This window comes from Canis lupus, chromosome 17, assembly GCF_003254725.2.
Source record: "Canis lupus dingo isolate Sandy chromosome 17, ASM325472v2, whole genome shotgun sequence".
Taxonomy (NCBI): domain Eukaryota; kingdom Metazoa; phylum Chordata; class Mammalia; order Carnivora; family Canidae; genus Canis; species Canis lupus.
In genome coordinates, this window is record NC_064259.1 from 43,657,621 (window position 1) to 43,682,803 (window position 25,183).

The following is a 25,183-nucleotide window of genomic DNA, read 5'->3' on the forward strand; positions in this document are numbered from 1 at the left end:
GTACTTAGTATAATGTATTAAATTGTTTGACACATCTGTAAGTCAACTGTTTTATATTAGGAATCACTTTTAGAAAGAGACCAGCTCGTTCTTCTTCTTTGCGTCTTAGGCCCATATCATGCTTCTGGCACAGCTAATCTATCCAAGTGGGAAAAGGATGAGAAGTGAAAGAATAGAATGTAAAGAACAACTCACTATTCAGTATTTCAGAGACCAAAAGAGCAGTATCACATATCACATACTAAGCCTCTTTCTACCCATCATTTCCTATTAGTTCAGTAATTTTATTAAATCATTTCATGAGTCATTAACCAAGTTATTAACGGGCATCTAGGTTTGATCTTTAGGGTCCTTTCAGAAACCTGAGCTCAGAATCTTTCAGGACTGCTTGAGTAGGAACATCACCACCAAGGAAGGAGAGGATTCATTAGTATATCCTTGAGTAATTCACCAGAGCCAAATTAGGAAATCTGCATGCATATGGATCACTCAATTGTGGTGTGGTTAGCCAACACAATCTTGTGAGTATTCCTTGCCCAATCTTGTATTCTTTGCCCAAACTTCATTGTCAAGGGAAGAGAAGAGAACGTCAACAAGGGCCCTTTGCTCTAGAGAAAAGCCAGTCTAATACATGTAAATATAAAGTAAAAAGAATGAGAACACTTGAAAAAATCTAGAGAGAAAATAAAACATCCAAAGTGGGTTGGAATTTTGGCCAACTCCAATGGAGGAATACATGATATCCCCCCACTGTCCTGCCAATAACAAATAGTTACTATGCCTCCATTTTAACAGTTGGAGTCAGAGAATTAAAAATTATCAGAATAACTGGGGTCAGAAGATATTATTTTGGAGAGACTTTCTGGCAGCAAGATCAGTATCCCCCTATAGCAGGAAAGTACTGTTTCAAGTGCTTTCTATATATTAGGCATCCTTTCCCCAAAATGGTTTTTATCAAACACTGCTAAGAGATTTTATTCAAGTGGCCCCCAATTAGATGTTCAGTAATAGGAGAAGAGAGTATATAGGGGAGTAGATCTAAACCACTGGGGGCCTAAATTTGCCTAAATGAAAGAGTGACTGGCATTTAAAAGGCCCTGGGTGTATCTTGACAGTTCAGCACATCTGTGAAGTATAATTATTTAGTGAGGAGACCATCAGAGTCTGAAGCTCCAAGTCATACTCAGTGGAGAAGAAAAGTCCAATGCAAACTGAAGCTGTGACGACACTTTTGTAGCTTTGGCACCACTCAAAAATAACTAAGGACAAACCAATGAAGCCAGCCACCATTTTATACTGGTTCGGTAGCTTTAGTAAAGAATATCATGGTAATTAATTAAGTTATTAGAGGGCATTCTAAGTTCTCCCCCCCCCACACACACACAGGGATCTTTCAAAATTCTGAACTTAGAATCTTTTTTTGACCTGCTTGATAATCAAATGTATCCATACATCTACCTCATGAATAATGGCTGTTTCATTTCTCTAAGTATTTACAGAAGCATATACTCCTATTAGACATAGATGCTTTCCTTCAAGATACATGAATGACCAGAATTTTGTTCAAGCACTTGGATAGGGTTTCCTGAGTTATCTAGACCTTTCACTTTTTTTAGGGAAAAAAAAAAAAGATTTAGTTAGTTAGTTAGTTAGTTAGTTAGTTATGGGGGGGTGGGAGAGGGAGAGGGAGGGAGGAAGGGGGAGAGGGAGGGGGGATTAATGTTTGAGTATCAGAACCTAAGTCAAATAAAATTCTTCCTAGTGAGGAAATTTTTTGCTAGTGAGGTATTTTTTTTCTTTCTCTTTGACATGCACATTGTTATCTTTGAATTATACACTAGCTTCAGGTTCTGTACAGCTTCTCAGATCTGTCCTCTGCTCCAAATCTCTTCTCCAATCACCTTGAGCCAATCTTGGCCTTCCTTTCTCCAGTATGTAGCTCCACTGTTCTCCTGCCACTCCCACTCCTGGTCATATACTGCATAGCTCTATGTTGATTCAGTGGAACTTTTGTTTTCTAGAAGCCATTATATAAGCAAATAGGTACACTATGCCAGAAGTTAGATATGTCCCTATGAAGTTCATGTTGTGGGATTTGTCTACATGTCTAATTATGTTAGTCATCAACCATATTGTCCATCCCTGCTTTATGCATTTGCAATTACGTATGTGACAGCTTCTGAGATGGGCCCCAATGATCCCTCTTTTCCTGGTATTCATGCCACTGTGTGATCCTCTCACTTTGGACATGGGCTGAGACTAGTGACTTGCTCCTAACCAATAAAATATAGCAAGGAGGATGGGATGTCATTTCTGAGAGTAGGTTACAAGAAGATGCTGGCTTCCTATTTTGCTTGCCTTTTCTTACTCTCTCACTTGATCACTCTGATGATATACAGTTGATCTATGGAAAAGTCTTTAGGACAGGTAACAGGGAGGGGCCTCTGGTCAACAGTGAATAAGGTATTGAGGCCCCAAGTCCAACAACAAATGAGGAACTGAGGCTTTCCAACAACACATGAGTGAGTTTAGAGGTAGCTTTTTTGCCAATTGATCCTTAAGAAGATTGCATCCTTCTGAGAGATCTGGAGGCAATGGTACACAGCTAAATAGTACCTGGCCTGGTTCACAGAAACTATGAGATACCAAATGTTTATAATGTTAATCCATTAAGCCTTGGTATACTTTGTTACATAGCAATAGGTACCTAAACAAATGTGCTATGCCAGAAGTGGAAATATCAGTAAAAATAGTTAGCAGGACATACTAAAATTTCTGTTCAATTGTAACAACTATGTTTGGTCTAGGTTTCTTTTTTTTTTTTTTTTTTTATTTATTTATTTTTTTATTGGTGTTCAATTTACTAACATACAGAATAACCCCCAGTGCCCTGGTCTAGGTTTCTATTATATTTATTGGGTCCAAGAAGATGTGCAAATGAATCTTGAAATTTGATTTTTTTTTTTTTTTACAAGTTAGCCAATTTGAACCTCAGTTTATTCAAGTGTAAAAGAGGGATGATAGCTTCCCTTTAGGTTTTATAAAAGATTTAAAAATAATACACTCAACAAATTTTGTATATAGTTTTTTATATAAACCTAGGCAGTACTTATCTACTGGGAATACAGTGACAAAACAAGTATGATCTTGCCTTCAAGACACAGAAAAGAGTGGAATATATGCAAGATACCATCATAACTAGCATATAAGATTCACATTCATAAAATAGCTCTTATACTTATCATCTTCACATGAGTCTCTGTATCTACTAATCCATATACCTGTTTCCTTGTTTATGAGGAGGCAAAAATCATCCAGCTTTTGGATAGAGGCACAACTACATGACTCATCACCAAAAAGTGGGCTTTCTGAGAGCAAAATAAACTGAAAATAATACTCAAATTAGTGCTAAACTCTCTAATTGGGAAGTTCATACAACTTATCTTGAAAACTTAGTTTCCCTGATTCAGTGCCCTTCTCTCTCCTTGGCAGGACAACATCATCTTTTGGATGGTTTTATATTCTTAATAGTGAATTTCCTAATAAAATCTGCCCTCAGGACAAGATTTGATATACTCATTCCTAGAATTTTCCATTTTATCTTGATTGCCAAGAAGGCCAGTGTTAAACATTGTATCTATTATGACCTCATCAGATCTCTGAGGAAAGGGGAGCTTTAAAAGTTATGAGATTTAAATCATAAAGCTCATAACTGGAAAAAAAATCAAAATTCATTTCTCTCCCTCATTTTCTCCCCAAAAAACCCTCCAACTTAATCTAATATTCTTGTGAAAGTATTTCCCTCCTATATCAAACTTATGTTAGTTGATTAATTGAATTTAGAGTGAAGTATCCTTTTAAAACCTTTTGAAATGTGGTAGAAGGAATAGTACAAAAAATGTTTAAATACTCTTTAAATTTAAATTTTATCTTGTCCAAACCAGCGATACACTTACCATGATTTATCCTGATGACTCCTAATTAGGTTAGAAGATGTTGAACACTAGAAAGTGGGAGTAAAGAGGAAGCCCAGTTTAAGCTGCTTCTTATTCCCTGGTGACTATTTGTCAGCTGTTTCTACTTTCCAGACAACCCTCAGCATCATTCCAGCTAGTCCTAATTCTTCCATCCTATGTGTATTTTTCCCCCCATCCTGTGTGTATTCTTGGACTTTCTTTCGTCAGAGTCAGTCATCTGTTCCCTCTGTGGGAGTTCCTGAAGGCTGCCATTTTCATAAATTCATGTTTAGAAAATGATAATGTACATTTCAAACATCAAAATCAAATTCAAGCTCCAGAAGGCCATACATAACCCATGAGCTGAATTGTTTGATGAAAGATGAAAAAGAACTGCCTAGAAGAAGAGGGGAAAAAAACTCTAAATTTCATTCATGATAACTACCCTAAGAGAATCAGGGAGCATCCATCTGCTCTTGTCTAGACACAAGTTCCTTTCCCTTGGGAAAGAAATGCTTGCTTGGACAGTTCTTATATTTTAAGATAAGTGTTTCAAAAATAATCACAAATGGTTTATAAGTTAAAAGGAAAGAATGGCACATTTAATTCTGAAACTTAAGGAATGAATAAAGAATTGAACACGGTGCTTTATGGAGTTTATAGTGTCTGTGAAGACCAAACTTGGTAACTACAATTCAATTTGGCATTAGTGAGAGTTAAAGGATTAAGATGTTATAAAATGACTGCTAAGATTCTGACCTTGATCATTAAGCATATAATTTTTTAAAAGGATATAACCTCTCAAATAAGATGGTATACCGTGTTAGTTAGATTTTTCATTTATGTTAAACATTTTGGAGCTTCAATTATAATCAGCCTGGAAGATTACAGGTGGTCTTAGTTCTCAAGGGGTTAACGTTTAATTAGGAAGCAATACATACATGCATTTATCTAGACAGAAAGGCAGACAGGCAGATAGTGACATTAAGAGACAAATGGGCAAACGGAGCTTTCAACACAGCGGAGAATGTGGTAGGTGCCTTATAACACAGACAATAGGAGGAGTGAGAGTACAGAGAAGTGGGATTGCCTGGTGTGGCTAGGGAGGAATTCACTGACAAGGAGGAATCCAGCTAGTGCTGGGGAACAGGTAAAATACAGAAAGGCAAACCAGGTGAGGAGATTAATTTTGGAGGTGACAAGAATAAACAGAACTTGACTTTTTATGTCCTTCTGTTATGCCAGGTCTTCCAGCCACAAGCAAAGTTTCCCATTTTTCCAAATCAAACTGTTTCTGGGCTATTCAAATGACATATCACATGTCAGCAATTCTTCTCTAGGATTCAAATAACTATTACTGATGTGGCAGAGAATCTGGGTGAAGGGAACACCCCACTGCCTCAGTTGTACAAAATTAATATATCCTGGCCACCAATTCCTAAGGACACCAATACTAGCCCTGCTACATAGAATTCACAGGCCCTCCTGCCACGGATGCCCCAGATGCCTGTCAAGTGACAAAGAAGTACCATGGTGTTTGCAGTCCCTAGGATTCTAAACCCATTATGTGACTCACACAGAATTAAATGAAGATCCTTCCTTTTGGTTTTACTTTGACAAACAGGCACTAGAAAAGTGCTATTTGTTCCACTATGTTGCTCCAAACTTATGGCCCATGAATTGTGTTATCATTGGCCTTTCTATATCCACTTCATCCCATTTCCACTTCCACGTTAGAGGTTTATTATTAGCCTAAAAATGCATCTTTTACTTTCTCAAGTTGTATCATCTCCTATGGCCCTTCAGCACCCCATGTTAAGAGAGCTGGACATGTCTGAATTCTAGCAGAACGCATTATTTATGAACAGACCAATGCGGGGTAGATACTTTCAATGTTTTTGCTTGGCCAGGGTTTTCTGAGCTAAAATGACCAGTAACCTGGTTGAAAGCATGACTCAATAGCAGTCCAAAAATAGTGAAAGAACCAGGAGAGAGATTTACATGTTTATCTCTGCAGAAATGTGTGTTTACCTTTTAAAGGGGAATAAAATCAGGAAATAGTCATTTATATCCCAAAGGGTTGTAACAGGTAGGGGACCTTTCCTGGAGGGAGTTTATTAACATTAAAGAGCAAAGGTTTCTCTCCTCCTCTCAGGAGGGGAAGGAGACTGTGAACACCAATTCCTAGATGAGCTCCCAGATGCATAATTGTGTGGTTCCTCTCCTGTAGCATTGACCTCCTTTGCATGTGTGGAATTCACCTTCCCTCATTGCATTGCCTTCAGACAGAGAATGAGGCATGGGAAACTGGTGCCGTAAGTAGTAAGTTTGTCCTCTGAGCCAGAAACTTTGCATTTGCTTCAGGATAAAGTACAGATATTAAAGCACATCAGCCAGATATCTAGAGAATCTAGGTTTCGGTAATACAGAAAAGGCACTGAGACAAACTATAAATTACCTATTGAAGGACTGTTAAGTAGATGTAATTAACTTCTCATTTCTCCTGTACTTCTGATTTCTCAAAACCATGAATACCACACCCACCAAACAAGTAAGATATTTCCTGCATATTTTAATCATTTTGACCTTTCCAAGAGAAATAAGATACTTTATGCCAACAGTCAGGATTATATTAAAATGTATTTAAAAGATGTGTAGGGTGAACAATCTTGGTCATTACAGCTTCTGTTGAAATTCATTACTTTCATAATCTAATTTCAAAGTCAGTCATGGAGAAGTGACCTAGGCTGTAATGGCCTTTCTTGTCCATAATATCTAACATTTTGTCTTCTTAATAAGCTGTCCCTACCACCTCCTTCTGATGTTGACCTTACCTCTGTCTACACACTCCACAATCCAGCCCCTGGGACAGGCAGGTCATCCAGACCTATCCAATCATAAAAACTAATCCCACTAGCAACAGAAATCAGTCTATACCCCAGGTGGTCAAACAGATTGCTCTCCTTTTACTACATATAAAGTGTGGGGAGGAAAGGAAGTCTCTATCATAGACTCTTGAGTTGAAAGCCAAAGGCTGCTAGTGGACATATTCTCTACTGAAAATTAGAGAAACATAATATCCTAAATTTTTATATTCCTGTCATCAATTTATGTACACTAAATGTTAACTATGCGATAACACTGCTCTAGGTCCTAGGTACTTATAGAAACACCTGCCTCTAGGACTGGACAACCTAGTTGTGGACCACTAAAGCAGACACTGAAGAGGACATACTGAACATCGAAAGACTGATACAGTTCCCTGTTGTCTTCAACTGAGAATGAGCCACGTCTTAAAGTATAAGTTCAGTATACAGATGCAGAGAGGGAGGAAGAAAAGGAGAACATCGCAGGAAGGAGAGTAGAAGCAGCAAGCATGGATATATTTTGCCTAGAAAATAATGACCATATCTGTCTTGATAAAGCAAAGGCTTCAAACAGAGGATTCATGGGGCAACAATTGTCCATGTTAGTTGCAATCACTGGAAAGCCAGGAAATAGTGACAATTTATTTAAAAAACAAAACAAAACAAAAAAACAAGGACATTGACCATCCTTGGATGACAAAACATCAGGCAACATAGGAGAAGCTGTGGCCTACAGGCATTAATTAGTTTCAAGTTATAGTTGCTAAAAGTCAAAGAAATGAGTTCTTCTGATTCTTAATCTGGACTGTGCTGACACAGCTTTACCCCTCTTTAATATTTCCAATTTTTGTACCTTTTATTTGCTAATCTGCTTATATTTTCTAGGCAAATATATATAGAAATGGTGTAAAAAAATCCCTCTTTGTCCTTATGAAAACTTTTTAACTTTCCATTACAAACACATGGAAGTAAAAATTATACCACCTCTATTTAGTGAAGGAAGACGATCTAAGAAGGGTATATATAGTATGATTCCAAATATAGGACATTCTGGAAACGGCGATACTGTAGACACAGTAAAAAGATCAGTGGTACCAGGGGTGAGGTGTGGGGGGAGAGGGGTAAAAAGGTGGAGCACAGAGGACTTTAAGGACAATGAAAATATACAGTATGATACCATAATAATGGATACAGGTCATTATACATTAGCCTAAATCCACAGGAAGTATAACATGAGTGAACAAAATTATACACTATGGACGTTGGGCCATTACGATGTGTCAGGGCAGTTTCTTTAATTATAACAAATATACTATTCTAGTAGGGCATCTTGATCATAGCGGAGCCTATGCTTGTGTAGGGTCAGAGAGTGGTTGGGAAATCTCTGTACTTTCCCCTCAGTTTTGTGGTGAACATTATACTGCTCTAAAAAATAGACTTAATTAAAAAAAAAAAAGAGAGAAAGAAAAAGAGAGCAAAAGGGGGAGGAAGAAAGATAAAGAAAGAAAACCATACTATCTGTTTGGACCACATGTTTTCCAAAATATGGGAATTTTAATCTCCACATATGGAGGTGACATGGAGTCCTCATTAAATATTTATTTTCCTTTTTCCTCTTTTTTTTTTCTCTCCCTCATTTTATTTGTGCCCTCTGAAGAGGGAACTGTTGGCAGAATCTCGAAGATCTCTCAACCCAACCACATTCACATTGCCACAAGCTTGCCTCAGATATCAAATTTATAAAAATGACATTTCAATATAATCCATTCAGTGAAGATGAGCTCCTCTTTATACATCTAAATATGCTATCACTGAATGTACTTTCACCCCACTCAACCTCCTGCAGCAATCTGACTTTGTAAATGAGATCTCTGATGATGGGTCTAGTCAACCATGTGTGCGCTTCCTACCAAGTTGTTGACAACTTGTTATAATTCAGGTTTTATTGAAGAGCCCATCAAATATGCTATGTAAGTATTTAATGGCTATAATGTAATTGGGTTTGTGTGTTTTCACCCTAGATACTTTTATAAAAATAGGTAAAATTTTATATAATGTTGCCCTAGGATTTTAGCATACTAATAATCCACAAAATTATTTTCTCGAATTTAATTCAGCATTCATAAAAACAAAAAGCACTTTTCAACACAACACTAGCTTTACTGAGAAAGTAAAGAAAAAAAAAAATCAACTACAGACTGTTATGTCACTCTTTGGATGCCTTTCAATTTCTAGCCACTCAGAGAAGGCAGCCAGGTGGTAAAATGGGAGTCCTTCTGCAGAGGCCCTCCCTGGCAACATTTACTTGTCTAAACGGAGGCTGGCCTATGTTTGCAAACCCCTTCAGCAGCAAAGTCTGGTCTAGTCAAGACTTGGAATGTTCAGCCCTTTTTTAGATTTTTTCTTTGTAATATATATGTAATTCCTCTCTTACCCCACCCCCTTCACTTCTTTTATCCTGTGGCCACAGTTTATAAGTTCCATTTTGCCTTGTTTAAACTTGTCACTATTTGGGGATATTTCTTCCCTTGGAGTAGCTATCCTCAATGGTGGTTATTTTGCCTACCCTTCAAGAACATCTGGCAATGTCTAGAGATACTTTTAATTGTCATAACTTGGAATAGAGAAGAAAAGAGGTCCTCTAAGCAACTAATAGGTAGAGGCCAGGGGTGCTAGGTATCCTGTAATGCAAAGGACAGCTCCCCTCCCTCAAGAAATAATTATCTAGACTAAATGGTCAGTGGCAGACATGGAGAACGTCTGCCTTAAGGTCTTGAATGTAACAATTCTGACATAAAATTGGGTAGAATCAGGTAGGTTGTGGCAGACAGAAGAAAATGTGACATTTTGTCTTCCATGTTCTGGACTCCTTTTTTGTCATCCTTCCTTTTGGCACCTTCTCTCTCCTTTCTCACTGCCCCTGTGTTCTATCCCTGAAATAAAATGTACTCAGGACAAAATTTGATAAGATCATTTTTTTTAAAAAAGTGAACATTTCACTGTGGCCCTAATTTAGAAAAAAAAAAATCAGAAATAAAGCATTAGTCCAAAGGTAGAAATCTGGACATGCATGATATGCACAGCCACACAGTGACCAGAAGACTAATTCAACAAAACTACACAGCTATAATCACAGAACTGCTCCTACCATCTTCCTCCAACTCCAAAGATCTAGTATAGTCCTAACAATTTTCATTAGCACCAGTGAGTTAACAGCTCAAGCTTTTGCTTTCATTTCTTTGATAATCTCTCTAGTTACTCATAAGAAGCAATATTGTTTCTGTTTAGAATGTATACACATTGTATATTCTAGGTTTTAGCACACCAATATCTATTTTTCCTTAACGCGTATTCCTGTGTTTTCAATTACAGTTGTGTAGAAACTATTTCAATCTCTTCTACCTGAAGACTTTCCTAGTTATTATCAATAATTCTTGAAAAGTACTTAAAAACCTCGTGCATCTTCTCTGTTCAATTAAGAATTGTATGTGGACACCAGAATCTCAAGTGTGCCTTTAGTGAAGTCCCCAAAATATTCAGTCACTGCAAGGAGGGGTTGAAATGAGAGTTTTAAAAGCTCTGACAGAGGAGCAAGATGGCGGAAGAGCAGGGTCTCCAAATCACCTGTCTCCACCAAACTACCTAGAAAACCTTCAAATTATCCTGAAAATCTATGAATTCGGCCTGAGATTTAAAGAGAGACCAGCTGGAATGCAACAGTGAGGAGAGTTCGCGCTTCTATCAAGGTAGGAAGACGGGGAAAAAGAAATAAAGAAACAAAGGCCTCCAAGGGGGAGGGGCCCCGCGAGGAGCCGGGCTGAGGCCGGGGCGAGTGTCCCCAGGACAGGAGAGCCCCGTCCCGGAGGAGCAGGAGCTGCACCGACCTTCCCGGGCGGAAAGGGGCTCGCGGGGAGTTGGAGCAGGACCCAGGAGGGCAGGGATGCCCTCGGGCTCCCGGGGACAGTAACAGACACCTGCGCGCCCAGGAGAGTGCGCCGAGCTCCCTAAGGGCTGCAGCGCGCACGGCGGGACCCGGCGGGACCCGGAGCAGCTGAAGGGGCTCGGGCGGCGGCTCCGCGGAGGGGGCTGCGCGGCCCCGGGAGCAGCTCGGAGGGGCTCGGGCAGAGGAAGAGGCTCCGTGCGGAGGGGGCTGCGCGGTTCCAGGAGCAGCTCGGAGGGGCTCGGGCGGCAGCTCCGCGGAGGGGGTTGCGCGGCCCGGGAGCGCGAATCCACCAGCGCAGGCTCCGGAGCACAGGGCGCCGGGACACAGCCCAGGATCCGGCCTCCCCCCGGGACAGGCAGAGGCCGGGAGGGCCCAGGACAGCGAGGACGCTCCTGCCCCAGCTGAGCAGATCAGCGGCCCCGCCCGGAGCCTCCAGGCCCTGCAGACGGAGTTCCTGCCGGAGCTGAATCCAGGTTTCCAGAGCTGCCCCGCCACTGGGGCTGTTCCTCCTGCGGCCTCACGGGGTAAACAACCCCCACCGAGCCCTGCACCAGGCAGGGGCACAGCAGCTCCCCCAACTGCTAACACCTGAAAATCAGCACAACAGGCCCCTCCCCCAGAACACCAGCTAGACTGACAACTTCCAGGAGAAGCCAAGGGACTTAAAGAACACAGAATCAGAAGATACTCCCCGGTGGTTCTTTTTTTGTTTGTTTGTTTTTGTTTTTGTTTTGTTTTGCTTTTTGATTTGTTTCCTTCCCCCACCCCCTTTTTTTCTCCTTTCTTTTTCTTTCTCTTTTTCTTCTTTTTTTTTTTTTTCGTTTTTTTTTTCTTTTTCTTCCCTTTTTTTTTCTCTTTCTCTTTTCTTTCCTTCTTTCTCTCCTCTCTTTTTCTCTTTTTCCCAATACAACTTGCTTTTGGCCACTCTGCACTGAGCAAAATGACTAGAAGGAAAACCTCACCTCAAAAGAAAGAATCAGAAACAGTCCTCTCTCCCACAGAGTTACAAAATCTGGATTACAATTCAATGTCAGAAAGCCAATTCAGAAGCACTATTATACAGCTACTGGTGGCTCTAGAAAAAAGTATAAAGGACTCAAGAGACTTCATGACTGCAGAATTTAGAGCTAATCAGGCAGAAATTAAAAACCAATTGAATGAGATGCAATCCAAACTAGAAGTCCTAACGACGAGGGTTAACGAGGTGGAAGAACGAGTGAGTGACCTAGAAGACAAGTTGACAGCAAAGAGGGAAACTGAGGAAAAAAGAGACAAACAATTAAAAGACCATGAAGATAGATTAAGGGAAATAAACGACAGCCTGAGGAAGAAAAACCTACGTTTAATTGGGGTTCCCGAGGGCGCCGAAAGGGACAGAGGGCCAGAATATGTATTTGAACAAATTCTAGCTGAAAACTTTCCTAATCTGGGAAGGGAAACAGGCATTCAGATCCAGGAAATAGAGAGATCCCCCCCTAAAATCAATAAAAACCGTTCAACACCTCGACATTTAATTGTGAAGCTTGCAAATTCCAAAGATAAAGAGAAGATCCTTAAAGCAGCAAGAGACAAGAAATCCCTGACTTTTATGGGGAGGAGTATTAGGGTAACAGCAGACCTCTCCACAGAGACCTGGCAGGCCAGAAAGGGCTGGCAGGATATATTCAGGGTCCTAAATGAAAAGAACATGCAACCAAGAATACTTTATCCAGCAAGGCTCTCATTCAAAATGGAAGGAGAGATAAAGAGCTTCCAAGACAGGCAGCAACTAAAAGAATATGTGACCTCCAAACCAGCTCTGCAAGAAATTTTAAGGGGGCCTCTTAAAATTCCCCTTTAAGAAGAAGTTCAGTGGAACAGTCCACAAAAACAAAGACTGAATAGATATCATGATGACACTAAACTCATATCTCTCAATAGTAACTCTGAATGTGAACGGGCTTAATGACCCCATCAAAAGGCGCAGGGTTTCAGACTGGATAAAAAAGCAGGACCCATCTATTTGCTGTCTACAAGAGACTCATTTTAGACAGAAGGACACCTACAGCCTGAAAATAAAAGGTTGGAGAACCATTTACCATTCGAATGGTCCTCAAAAGAAAGCAGGGGTAGCCATCCTTATATCAGATAAACTAAAATTTACCCCAAAGACTGTAGTGAGAGATGAAGAGGGACACTATATCATACTTAAAGGATCTATTCAACAAGAGGACTTAACAATCCTCAATATATATGCTCCAAATGTGGGAGCTGCCAAATATATAAATCAATTATTAACCAAAGTGAAGAAATACTTAGATAATAATACACTTATACTTGGTGACTTCAATCTAGCTCTTTCTATACTCGATAGGTCTTCTAAGCAAAACATCTCCAAAGAAACGAGAGCTTTAAATGATACACTGGACCAGATGGATTTCACAGATATCTACAGAACTTTACATCCAAACTCAACTGAATACACATTCTTCTCAAGCGCACATGGAACTTTCTCCAGAATAGACCACATATTGGGTCACAAATCGGGTCTGAACCGATACCAAAAGATTGGGATTGTCCCCTGCATATTCTCGGACCATAATGCCTTGAAATTAGAACTAAATCACAACAAGAAGTTTGGAAGGACCTCAAACACATGGAGGTTAAGGACCATCCTGCTAAAAGATAAAAGGGTCAACCAGGAAATTAAGGAAGAATTAAAAAGATTCATGGAAACTAATGAGAATGAAGATACAACCGTTCAAAATCTTTGGGATGCAGCAAAAGCAGTCCTAAGGGGGAAATACATCGCAATACAAGCATCCATTCAAAAACTGGAAAGAACTCAAATACAAAAGCTAACCTTACACATAAAGGAGCTAGAGAAAAAACAGCAAATAGATCCTACACCCAAGAGAAGAAGGGAGCTAATAAAGATTCGAGCAGAACTCAACGAAATCGAGACCAGAAGAACTGTGGAACAGATCAACAGAACCAGGAGTTGGTTCTTTGAAAGAATTAATAAGATAGATAAACCATTAGCCAGCCTTATTAAAAAGAAGAGAGAGAAGACTCAAATTAATAAAATCATGAATGAGAAAGGAGAGATCACTACCAACACCAAGGAAATACAAACGATTTTAAAAACCTATTATGAACAGCTATACGCCAATAAATTAGGCAATCTAGAAGAAATGGACGCATTCCTGGAAAGCCACAAACTACCAAAACTGGAACAGGAAGAAATAGAAAACCTGAACAGGCCAATAACCAGGGAGGAAATTGAAGCAGTCATCAAAAACCTCCCAAGACACAAGAGTCCAGGGCCAGATGGCTTCCCAGGAGAATTTTATCAAACATTTAAAGAAGAAATCATACCTATTCTCCTAAAGCTGTTTGGAAAGATAGAAAGAGATGGAGTACTTCCAAATTCGTTCTATGAAGCCAGCATCACCTTAATTCCAAAGCCAGACAAAGACCCCGCCAAAAAGGAGAATTACAGACCAATATCCCTGATGAACATGGATGCAAAAATTCTCAACAAGATACTGGCCAATAGGATCCAACAGTACATTAAGAAAATTATTCACCATGACCAAGTAGGATTTATCCCTGGGACACAAGGCTGGTTCAACACCCGTAAAACAATCAATGTGATTCATCATATCAGCAAGAGAAAAACCAAGAACCATATGATCCTCTCATTGGATGCAGAGAAAGCATTCGACAAAATACAGCATCCATTCCTGATCAAAACTCTTCAGAGTGTAGGGATAGAGGGAACATTCCTCGACATCTTAAAAGCCATCTATGAAAAGCCCACAGCAAATATCATTCTCAATGGGGAAGCACTGGGAGCCTTTCCCCTAAGATCAGGAACAAGACAGGGATGTCCACTCTCACCACTGCTATTCAACATAGTACTGGAAGTCCTAGCCTCAGCAATCAGACAACAAAAAGACATTAAAGGCATTCAAATTGGCAAAGAAGAAGTCAAACTCTCCCTCTTCGCCGATGACATGATACTCTACATAGAAAACCCAAAAGTCTCCACCCCAAGATTGCTAGAACTCATACAGCAATTCGGTAGCGTGGCAGGATACAAAATCAATGCCCAGAAGTCAGTGGCATTTCTATACACTAACAATGAGACTGAAGAAAGAGAAATTAAGGAGTCAATCCCATTTACAATTGCACCCAAAAGCATAAGATACCTAGGAATAAACCTCACCAAAGATGTAAAGGATCTATACCCTCAAAACTATAGAACACTTCTGAAAGAAATTGAGGAAGACACAAAGAGATGGAAAAATATTCCATGCTCATGGATTGGCAGAATTAATATTGTGAAAATGTCAATGTTACCCAGGGCAATATACACGTTTAATGCAATCCCTATCAAAATACCATGGACTTTCTTCAGAGAGTTAGAACAAATTATTTTAAGATTTGTGTGGAATCAGAAAAGACCCCGAATAGCCAGGGGAATTTTAAAAAAGAAAACCATAGCTGGGGGCATCACAATGCCAGATTTCAGGTTGTACTACAAAGCTGTGGTCATCAAGACAGTGTGGTACTGGCACAAAAACAGACACATAGATCAGTGGAACAGAACAGAGAATCCAGAAGTGGACCCTGAACTTTATGGGCAACTAATATTCGATAAAGGAGGAAAGACTATCCATTGGAAGAAAGACAGTCTCTTCAATAAATGGTGCTGGGAAAATTGGACATCCACATGCAGAAGAATGAAACTAGACCACTCTCTTTCACCATACACAAAGATAAACTCAAAATGGATGAAAGATCTAAATGTGAGACAAGATTCCATCAAAATCCTAGAGAAGAACACAGGCAACACCCTTTTTGAACTCGGCCATAGTAACTTCTTGCAAGATACATCCACGAAGGCAAAAGAAACAAAAGCAAAAATGAACTATTGGGACTTCATCAAGATAAGAAGCTTTTGCACAGCAAAGGATACAGTCAACAAAACTCAAAGACAACCTACAGAATGGGAGAAGATATTTGCAAATGACATATCAGATAAAGGGCTAGTTTCCAAGATCTATAAAGAACTTCTTAAACTCAACACCAAAGAAACAAACAATCCAATCATGAAATGGGCAAAAGAGATGAACAGAAATCTCACAGAAGAAGACATAGACATGGCCAACATGCACATGAGAAAATGCTCTGCATCACTTGCCATCAGGGAAATACAAATCAAAACCACAATGAGATACCATCTCACACCAGTGAGAATGGGAAAAATTAACAAGGCAGGAAACAACAAATGTTGGAGAGGATGTGGAGAAAAGGGAACCCTCTTACACTGTTGGTGGGAATGTGAACTGGTGCAGCCACTCTGGAAAACTGTGTGGAGGTTCCTCAAACAGTTAAAAATATACCTGCCCTACGACCCAGCAATTGCACTGTTGGGGATTTACCCCAAAGATACAAATGCAATGAAACGCCGGGACACCTGCACCCCGATGTTTCTAACAGCAATGGCCACGATAGCCAAACTGTGGAAGGAGCCTCGGTGTCCAACGAAAGATGAATGGATAAAGAAGATGTGGTTTATGTATACAATGGAATATTACTCAGCTATTAGAAATGACAAATACCCACCATTTGCTTCAACGTGGATGGAACTGGAGGGTATTATGCTGAGTGAAGTAAGTCAGTCGGAGAAGGACAAACATTATATGTTCTCATTCATTTGGGGAATATAAATAATAGTGAAAGGGAAAATAAGGGAAGGGAGAAGAAATGTGTGGGAAATATCAGAAAGGGAGACAGAACATAAAGACTGCTAACTCTGGGAAACGAACTAGGGGTGGTAGAAGGGGAGGAGGGCGGGGGGTGGGAGTGAATGGGTGACGGGCACTGGGTGTTATTCTGTATGTTAGTAAATTGAACACCAATAAAAAAAATAAAAAAATAAAATAAAAAAATAAAAAATAAATAAATAAATAAAAGCTCTGACAAAATAAATAAATAAATAAATAAATAAATAAATAAATAAATAAAAAATAAAAGCTCTGACAGTGAACAAATAAGAGCAAAATCTTGATGATCAACAACAATCCTCGATGGATTGCTCCGTTTCATATTTCATTGATTTTGTTGTTTAAAAAGCAACCAGAAAATTACTTACATTTCAAAAGTTAGAGTGAAAATCATGTAAAAATATTTCAATCAACTAAGCAGACTGCCTTGCCTTTAAGCAGATTTTGACCTACTAGGCACCGTACCTTCTGTTCATTAAAGCAACCCAAAATACAATGAGAAAACAATTCCAAAATGTCTCTTAAACAATACCTGAGTTCTCGGTGTGCAAAGTCCCATGTAAATTGGCACTTTTTCTGTGTCTTTCATCTGTTACAATGAACATTCCAACCAGTCATGAGCAGGCATGTGCTCATGTCTTCCTGTCTTCCACCTGTCTTCATGTCTTCCACCCTCTCTGCTACTCTTTTTCCCCAGTGTCAGATCCAAGGGAGTGCAGCTATGTAGGTAATACACCATGTGAAGCTGGAGAATTTGTAACAGAATACAGCTAACAGGCCAGAAACTGAGAGGCACAGAAACATGAGAGGGTCCTCTGGAGGGTGAAGAAAAAAAGTCCTTCTATTGGAGAGTAAAATGCCCGTTTCTAATTCTTCCAAGTGAGGAAAGAAACCAAATGGTTTGCTTTGTGCTGTTTTATTGAAGGCAAAGGACAAGCCTATTTGAAAGAAAACAGTGCTAAATTTCAACTACTTAAAATGTGGACATATCTTATTAATCATTATTTCTACTAAATCTGTGATGATTCTCAACAATCCCTGGACTGTTGCTCTTTATTATGTGATGTTACCTTATTTCCTTCCTGCTTATATTTCAGACAGAACAACAAAGGTCTGCATTTATCTGCTGTTTTCTTTGCTATTTAAGACAAACAAACATCTACAGGGGTCTTTTTAAATAACCTTTTCCCGGTAGGAGGAAACCTATTTCAACTAACATGTTGTATCATGTAGCACTTGGAACACTGCTTTATCTGACCTTTCAGAAACACATTTTTAAAAAAAAAAAAAAACCCTAATAGATTCCACAGTCCATCTACAGACTAGGAAAGGCCATTGAAGTTTTAGGGGAGGTCCTTGTGAGCATACAGAGGGCCCAGTTCATTACCTATTCACAACCCCATCCAAAATAAACTTCTCTTTTCCTATCCCTTTGTGTTCACTCCTTCCCTGTACTTTCTAAGCACTGCTCTCCCCACCCCATATATACATATATAAATACTAATGGTATTAGGGATTTGAGAAAGGGTCTGAAGCCCAGTGACATTAGTCAAGAGCAAAAACTACTAAAAATTGGTCAGTCTTTGACATAACTACTCAAAGGAATGAGTTGTTCCACTAACTCAGTGAGAATAAGCCCTTTTTCTCAGTCCCAATACACCAGAGCTAGGAAAGGCTCCCATGAGTTACCCAGTCTTCTCACATCAGTGATCCCCCAGTGGGCAGCACATGCCTTAGAAGAGGGTATGGAAGACTTTCCTAGAGGGACAAGGCACATATTCAAACTCTGACCCTTTTACAGTAGCCACCACCCCCTTTCCTCGAGCATTTCATATCCAGAGACTACCTGGAAACTTTATGCTTTCTCTTTCCTCAAGGTCCTAGCTTCTCAAGAAATAGATGGAGAAATAGCTTCAAGTTCAACATTCCAAGTCTCCATCACATCTCCACTGTTTTCTAGACTTGTGACCTTTCCTCCAGTCTCTTGAGTCATTTAAACTTCCACTTTCACACCCATACTTGGAGATAGTAAAAATCTGCCTACTTCACAAGGCCCTTGCAAGAATCAAGTGAGATTATAGGTGAAAATTATAAAGTGATATATACATGCAAAGCAATAAAGTTGTTATCCTGGTAAAGTTATTCAAATTCAAACTTAAGAAACCAAGAGGATCCCTTTAATGGTCAGTTATAATTTAGAAGCACAGAGGCCTATAAAAGATAATGAGAAAGACTTATTCAAATATGGAAATTAATCATGGCATGGACATTCTGGTTGAATCTACTATCCGTGTTTACCTGTCTCAGAAAGCAATTTTGTAGCTTCCAGAACCTTCTCCGTATAAACACCAGCTTCATAGTTCTCCATCTCAGCATTGATGATGTGTATCACTCGAGCTGCCCGGCCCCTGATGGCCCCTGCAGTCCGGTCCAGGGTGTCCACATCCCCTTCTTGGAGGGCTATCACGCACTTGTTCACATCCTCCAAGATGTGATTTTCTATAGAGGAAACACACACATTTATATGATTTTATACCACTTGCACACTTAAGAAATATAAGAGATTCATCAACTTCATGAGACATCACCTTGCACATCTCAATACATACCTTATAACACTAATATTTAAATAATATAGTTTAAAATTACAGTAGCAGTTCTCAAATTTGAGCACCAGCTAGAGGGCTCACAGCATCATACAGAATGCCAAGGAGCCACTCCTACTAGCATTTCTGATTCAGTAGGTCTGGAGTGGGGCCCAAGAAAATGCATTTCTACATAGCTCCAGGTGATGCTAATGCTGTGGGTTTGGGGACCATACTTTGAACATTGCTTTCAATGTTTGAGATGTATTGCATTTTAAGAGTGGTTGCAGCAGCTGTGGCTGGGTGGCTCAGTTAAGCACCAGACTCTTGGTTTCAGCTCTGGTCATGGGGTCAGGTCCTGGGATGGAGCCCCATGTCATCAGGGTCCCTCTCCCTCTACTCCTCCCCCTGCCTCCCCACCACTTCTGCACTTGCACTCTTTCTGTCAAATAAGTGAATAAATCTTAAGGAAAACAAGAGAGAGAGAGAGAGAGAGAGAGAGGTGTGGCAGTTAACATGAAGCCAACCTGATCAGATAGAAACATTTCCAAACAGGACCAGAATCAAGCTCGGGTGCATGCTTGTTTGATCAGTTTTTATTAAGGAGACATTTAAGGGAAATTATAAAATGACCAATACCACCTCATCAGTCTTTTAAGGTCATGTCATGCACATGGTATATAAAATAGGCAAATTGACCAGAAGAAGAAGATGGCAGTGTTCTCCACAGTTAAAATAAAATCCAGTCTTGTGGCTAGTTCCCTCAGATTAGAGTCAAGGTCAGGGATCTCTCTCTCTCTCATTGCCCAAAGTAGAATCCAGGCAGGCAGGCTGGACTTTCACTCTCTAGTAGCATAGAGAAAATATGCAATCTGGTCCCTTATGGTTTTGCACATATGCAATTTTTATTTCTTATGTCCAAAGTGAGATCTGTAATTATGCCCCTTGAATATTCTTTAAAAAACATAATTTTAAGGAAATGTTGAAAAGTTTTGTGTTCTGTAGAAAGAAAACTACTTAAGCCAAAGAGATGCATGTGTGAGTACACACACACACATTTACTCACTATTAAAAAGGAGAACAAGTGAGAAACAGTCTTAAATAATCTGATAACTTTTTAAAAATTATAACTGTCAAATTCAATAAATAGTTAATAAAGGATTAAAATAAATTATTATCTCCTTGGGAATTTTCTCAGGCTAGCTCTGAATTAAAAATTTCTAAAAACAGAAAGAGGGGAAGGTACTGAGCCCACACCAGTCTCCACCATGGATCTCTCCTACTTTCATTACTAGGTTAGTCACTCAGAAGGAATATCTGTTCTTTCAGGAACCCAGGAAGAAACTTGCAAAGTATAACTTACTTTTCATAATGGAACCTCTGTTTTGACCTTATACAATATGATTTCTTCATTCAAACCATCAGAAATTTCTACATTCTCTAATTCTTTAATTTCAAATAGAAATTAAAACAGAAAGTCTGAGATATTTTAATTTTAATATCCAGATTTTTTAAACTCACAAAAAGTAGTACTTTCTGAATGCTGACATTTTCCTGAGTAAAACAGAAATAGTTATGAAAATACAGACTTTAAGAAGTTTTCAGTTTGGTTATGGAACTTCTGAAAACCACACCTTTCTGAGATCCTGGATTGTATCATACAAACTCACTTAACAGGACACCTGAGAAAAAGGTTTCCTCAAATAAAACTTGGCATAGGATTTCAAATTCAAAAGTTTTATTTTGAAAGGCCTCTCTTACTGCCCAACTTACTACCCTGCTAGATCTCTCCAGACTATTCAAATGTGCCCTTGTCCCCAAAAGTAAGCAACTGGGTGGGCCTCCATGACAAAAACATGCATCCATCTGCTATTTTCTTTGAATAACACAGTAGAAGAACAGCAACAGCCACTGCTTTTCCACAGCATAGCTGATAGATTGAAATTTGGATTCCATCTCTGCTCTGAATGCAGAACAGAGATGGAGTGTGTTAATTATATTAGATCCTAATACTCTCTGGTGTTGATAAAAAATATTAATTCTAAGAAGCCTACTATGACCTAGTATCTTGAAATGAAATGATAAGGTTCTTTTTTTTTTTTTTCTTTAAAACCTATTTCCCAAACTGGAAATGTGCAACTAATTTAATTAAGATGTAAGAATAGGCTTTAATAGATAGAAATGATACATATTTGAAGGAGGCTAGCAGAAGCTGGGAATATAGGATATCAAAAGCATTGCTTTAATTAGACAAATCAACTAATTTGTTCAGTGGTTAGTCTAGTTAATCATGCCAAATGAATAAAGTATAGATTTTACTATTTATTGACTAATTTTTCTTAATCAGTTTTTGTTTTGGTTTTTGTTTTTTTGAAATGCTAAGATAGTTTACTCAGCATTTCCCAGCTTTTTCCAATTAGGGATATCCCTTTTATGGAAAAATGAATCACAATTTCCTTCTGATAGTAGTTATATGGTAGATGGTGTATATGTAAAAGTTAGGATTTAGAATTTTTTAAAATAGATTTGTATTTTATTAAGCTCAGTTTGAACAATGTATTTAATAGGACCTGTTCACATAGACACGTTATTTGATCAAAAGATCCTAAATAATATATATATGGATTCCCAAACCCCTTGTAATAACTTCTCCCCTCTTTTCCTTCTCCCTCCATCCTCATGTCTTTGAACCACAAATTTGGAAGCACAATGGTCTAGGATCTATCAAAAGATACAGTGAATTATTTGAAGGCAGACTCTCATATTTGATTCATATTTGCATTCCTGATAGTGCCTTATACACAGCAGTTAATCAAAGAAAAAACACTGCATAAACATGTCCATTGAAAAGAGACCATTATGTATTTTTATCCTAAGGAATTTTCAAAAGGAAGAACTCAAGAAGACAGGAATGCTGTCCCAACTAGAAAAGAATACAGCAGCAAAAGTAATAATAAAAAGCAGAGGGTTTCTAGAGAGGGCTCCATTGCTGGGAAAAACCACTCAGGTTCTTTGGATATTACACTCAGATATGAAGTACGATTTTTAAACATATCATAAACTTGCTTGAACTTTTTTGGAACCTTACGATTTCAGAAAAGACGTAATTTTGTTATAAAAATCACTGATGACCAAACTACCTGAATATCATAAACCTCAAAGGTATAGATTCTAAATTCAAAAATCAAAGTTCACTGTTCCCTTTAAAAATTCACACAAACTCAAGACCCTGAAGTCAAAAGAAAAATAAGAAAAGACAAACAAAACAAAAATCTTGGATATTATGGGAATGAGTTAATCTCTTCCTCAGATCTTAGAGGCCTGCTATTTTTTTGAGCCAAACCCAAGAATTAAACTGTCACATGGTTAATGCTAAGACACTCATTTTAAAACACTATTAAAAATTGTAGTTTTTACCCAGTGGGAAAAACTTAAGTGTTCTAACACAGCCATTCCACGTTTTTATGAGCCCGGGCCACATCTGAAAATTGGTTTTGCTCCTGTAATGTTATTAGCTTAGATCATTGCTCTTCAAACTTGTTGCTTTTCATATGGACAAATTAAGCACTCAGGCACACAGGTTCAGGTAGCATGAACAAAACAAAACTGTAGTCTTTTAAAAACAAAGATCTTTGCTTGTTTTTAAAATAGAGCTTTCTGCCAGAATAGATATTCCCTTAAGAAGAAACGCATACATAAAATGTCATTAATGCCATTCCAAAACATCTCCTGGGCCAAACTTGCAATTTACTGATGCAAATGTTTTGGCTTCAGCTCGGAGAGGAGATAAGAAATAGTTTCCCCAACAACTGGGCCGTATCCATAGCCTACCAGCAGGAGAGAGTAGGCTGTGTCATTATTTGTCAAGCCCGGCTGTGGAAAGGTACCTGCCACCTCCAATTGTCAACTCCAAAAGCATGCTCCAGCAGGCCCTGCCAAGCCTGGCTCCCTGACAGCACCTGTTCATTTTCCCGTCATGGCATGCCACGGCATTTGTACCACTGGGGTTGGACTGCACAGTGTTATCAGCGGAAGCCAAAGCCTTTTCTTGTTGCTGGTAATAATGAGATGCACAAAGCAATGGCAGGGAGAAAGGTGGCAAAGAGGCAGGGTGGAAGAAAATTAGGAAAAGCTTTGCGTATTGAAACAGTCGGAGATAAGACCTCCTCACTTTGCTTTTCCCTACCTTCAGAAATTTTTGTACATGTATTTAAAGAAAAGGAAAAGTTGGGAAGTTTTTAAAGTTCTGAAATGATTCCTCATTGGGATAGGTAGTCCATGAATATTTTCTACTCATTTGCACACAAAAGGGGATGCAGAATAAAATTTCCAGGCGCTATCAGGATTGCTGTGAGATCTGAGGCTGGTTAGGGAGAGCCCCTGCCCTGTCTTAGGGCCACTACATTCATCCTTGCAAAGACTGACTAGATACTAGACAGGGGTGACTAGATACTAGACAGGAAAATACAGTATATGTATTTTCTCATATCTTTTACATTGTTAGGACTCAGGTATCACCAAAGCAAATCTCAGAAATGGCAACATATGGAGTTCTTCATCAGCTAACCCACAGATATAGGGATATTTAAGTGCTTGAAAAGTCACCAAACTATAGCTTGGAAATGAAAAACCGGAAATGTTTCTGAAATAAATGAGAGAGTGGAATGAGGATACCAGAGATGGGGAGAAGAGAACCACAGTGAAAGCTGGACTTGTCAAAGGAAATTTCCTGCTATCTTGACTTACTGAAAAATACCTAGCTTCTGAAAAGAAGATAATCTAGATTTTCATACCATCTCTGCCCGATTACCTATCCCTTCAATGTCTTAGTTTTCTCGAAGGAAGCCTTGGAAAACTAATACCTATCTTACAGAATTTTGGGGAGAATTAAAGCAAACAGCAGAGAGCCGGGTAAATTACAGACACCGAACACATGTTCCTCATTTTTTTTCCATCTGCCTTCTCTTGCTCTCCATGGTTTCAAACTTGGGTTTTGATTATCCATCAGACCTACAGATTTGACTCTGCCGCTCTCAGACAAGCTTCAAACAGAAGCCTCCATTAGGAATTTTTTTTTTTATAAAAAGCAAAAACTGCACCTAGACAAAATTTCCAAATATGATAAACCTCCCCCAGAAATTCCTTCTAAATTACTACAATCAGAAGCCCCTTCTGCCTGAATCCCACTAGGAGTGCTGCAACCCCTTTCCTGTCAGGCCTCGGGTAGCCAAAGACAGGCAGACCCTGGTCAAGGCTAGGACCACCTGTGGGTAGAGTCCACATCTGGTCCATTTGAATTTCCAAGGGTCACCTGATTATTTTAATGCCTCACAAAGGAGGCTGATGTTTCCAGCAACCTCCTCTCCCATTCCTCCCACAGAGACTCTTCTAGATGAACTGTGCCAAATGTGTTTGGACAAAGGCCCATTTGCTGGCAGGTAGCCCAGTTTTGAAACAGCATTGATGAGTACCATTAAAGGTCAAATTGACTACATGGTTATTCAAATATACTAACATCCTTCAGTCTGGCTTCATTTACAAAGAAAAAAAAAGTCACAATTTCAAGGAGCATCTGGTTGTATTTGTTTTCTCTCACTTTCTTACACATTCTCATAGTTAAGTGTTCAACACCTCTATAGCTCCAAAGTATCTCCTAAGGTGTATATTTGATAACTAGTATTTCTACCTGCCTTATCACAAACCTGGGTGACTTCACTTATTGGGGAAAAAAGACCCCTTTAAACATAGCCAAACTGGGCTAGCTGATTGTTTTTTTGATTCTTAAATATAAACCATGAGGATTAACCAATCTCACATACCACCCCCTTTTTCAAGATGGGTAATTCAGATGGATACAAGGCCCACCTGCTTTAAAAACTCTAGGAACTAAAGAAGAATCTATGTCACCTTAAATATTCTTTTCAGATTGCTGATCTCTCTATCAGAAAGTTGTGTTTTCCCCTCAAATGCTTTGACTCAGTGTTTTGAAATAATGTGCACTTAAAAGAAGAATTTCTAAGAGAGTGCTACAATAACATTTCCAGAGAGAAGTGAAAGC

General features: G+C 39.1%; 1 protein-coding gene across 9 annotated transcripts in view; it reads right to left on the minus strand.

Moving 5' to 3' along the window:
* The window catches only part of CTNNA2 (catenin alpha 2), a 1,086,013-nt gene that overhangs the window by 93,710 nt on the left and 967,120 nt on the right, over positions 1 to 25,183 (minus strand). For all 9 annotated transcript variants that reach the window (XM_025453745.3, XM_025453746.3, XM_025453748.3 and 6 more), the window contains one exon: positions 18,839 to 19,039. In XM_025453745.3, the coding sequence (XP_025309530.1) occupies positions 18,839 to 19,039 (201 nt within the window). The remainder of the gene's footprint in view (positions 1 to 18,838; positions 19,040 to 25,183) is intronic.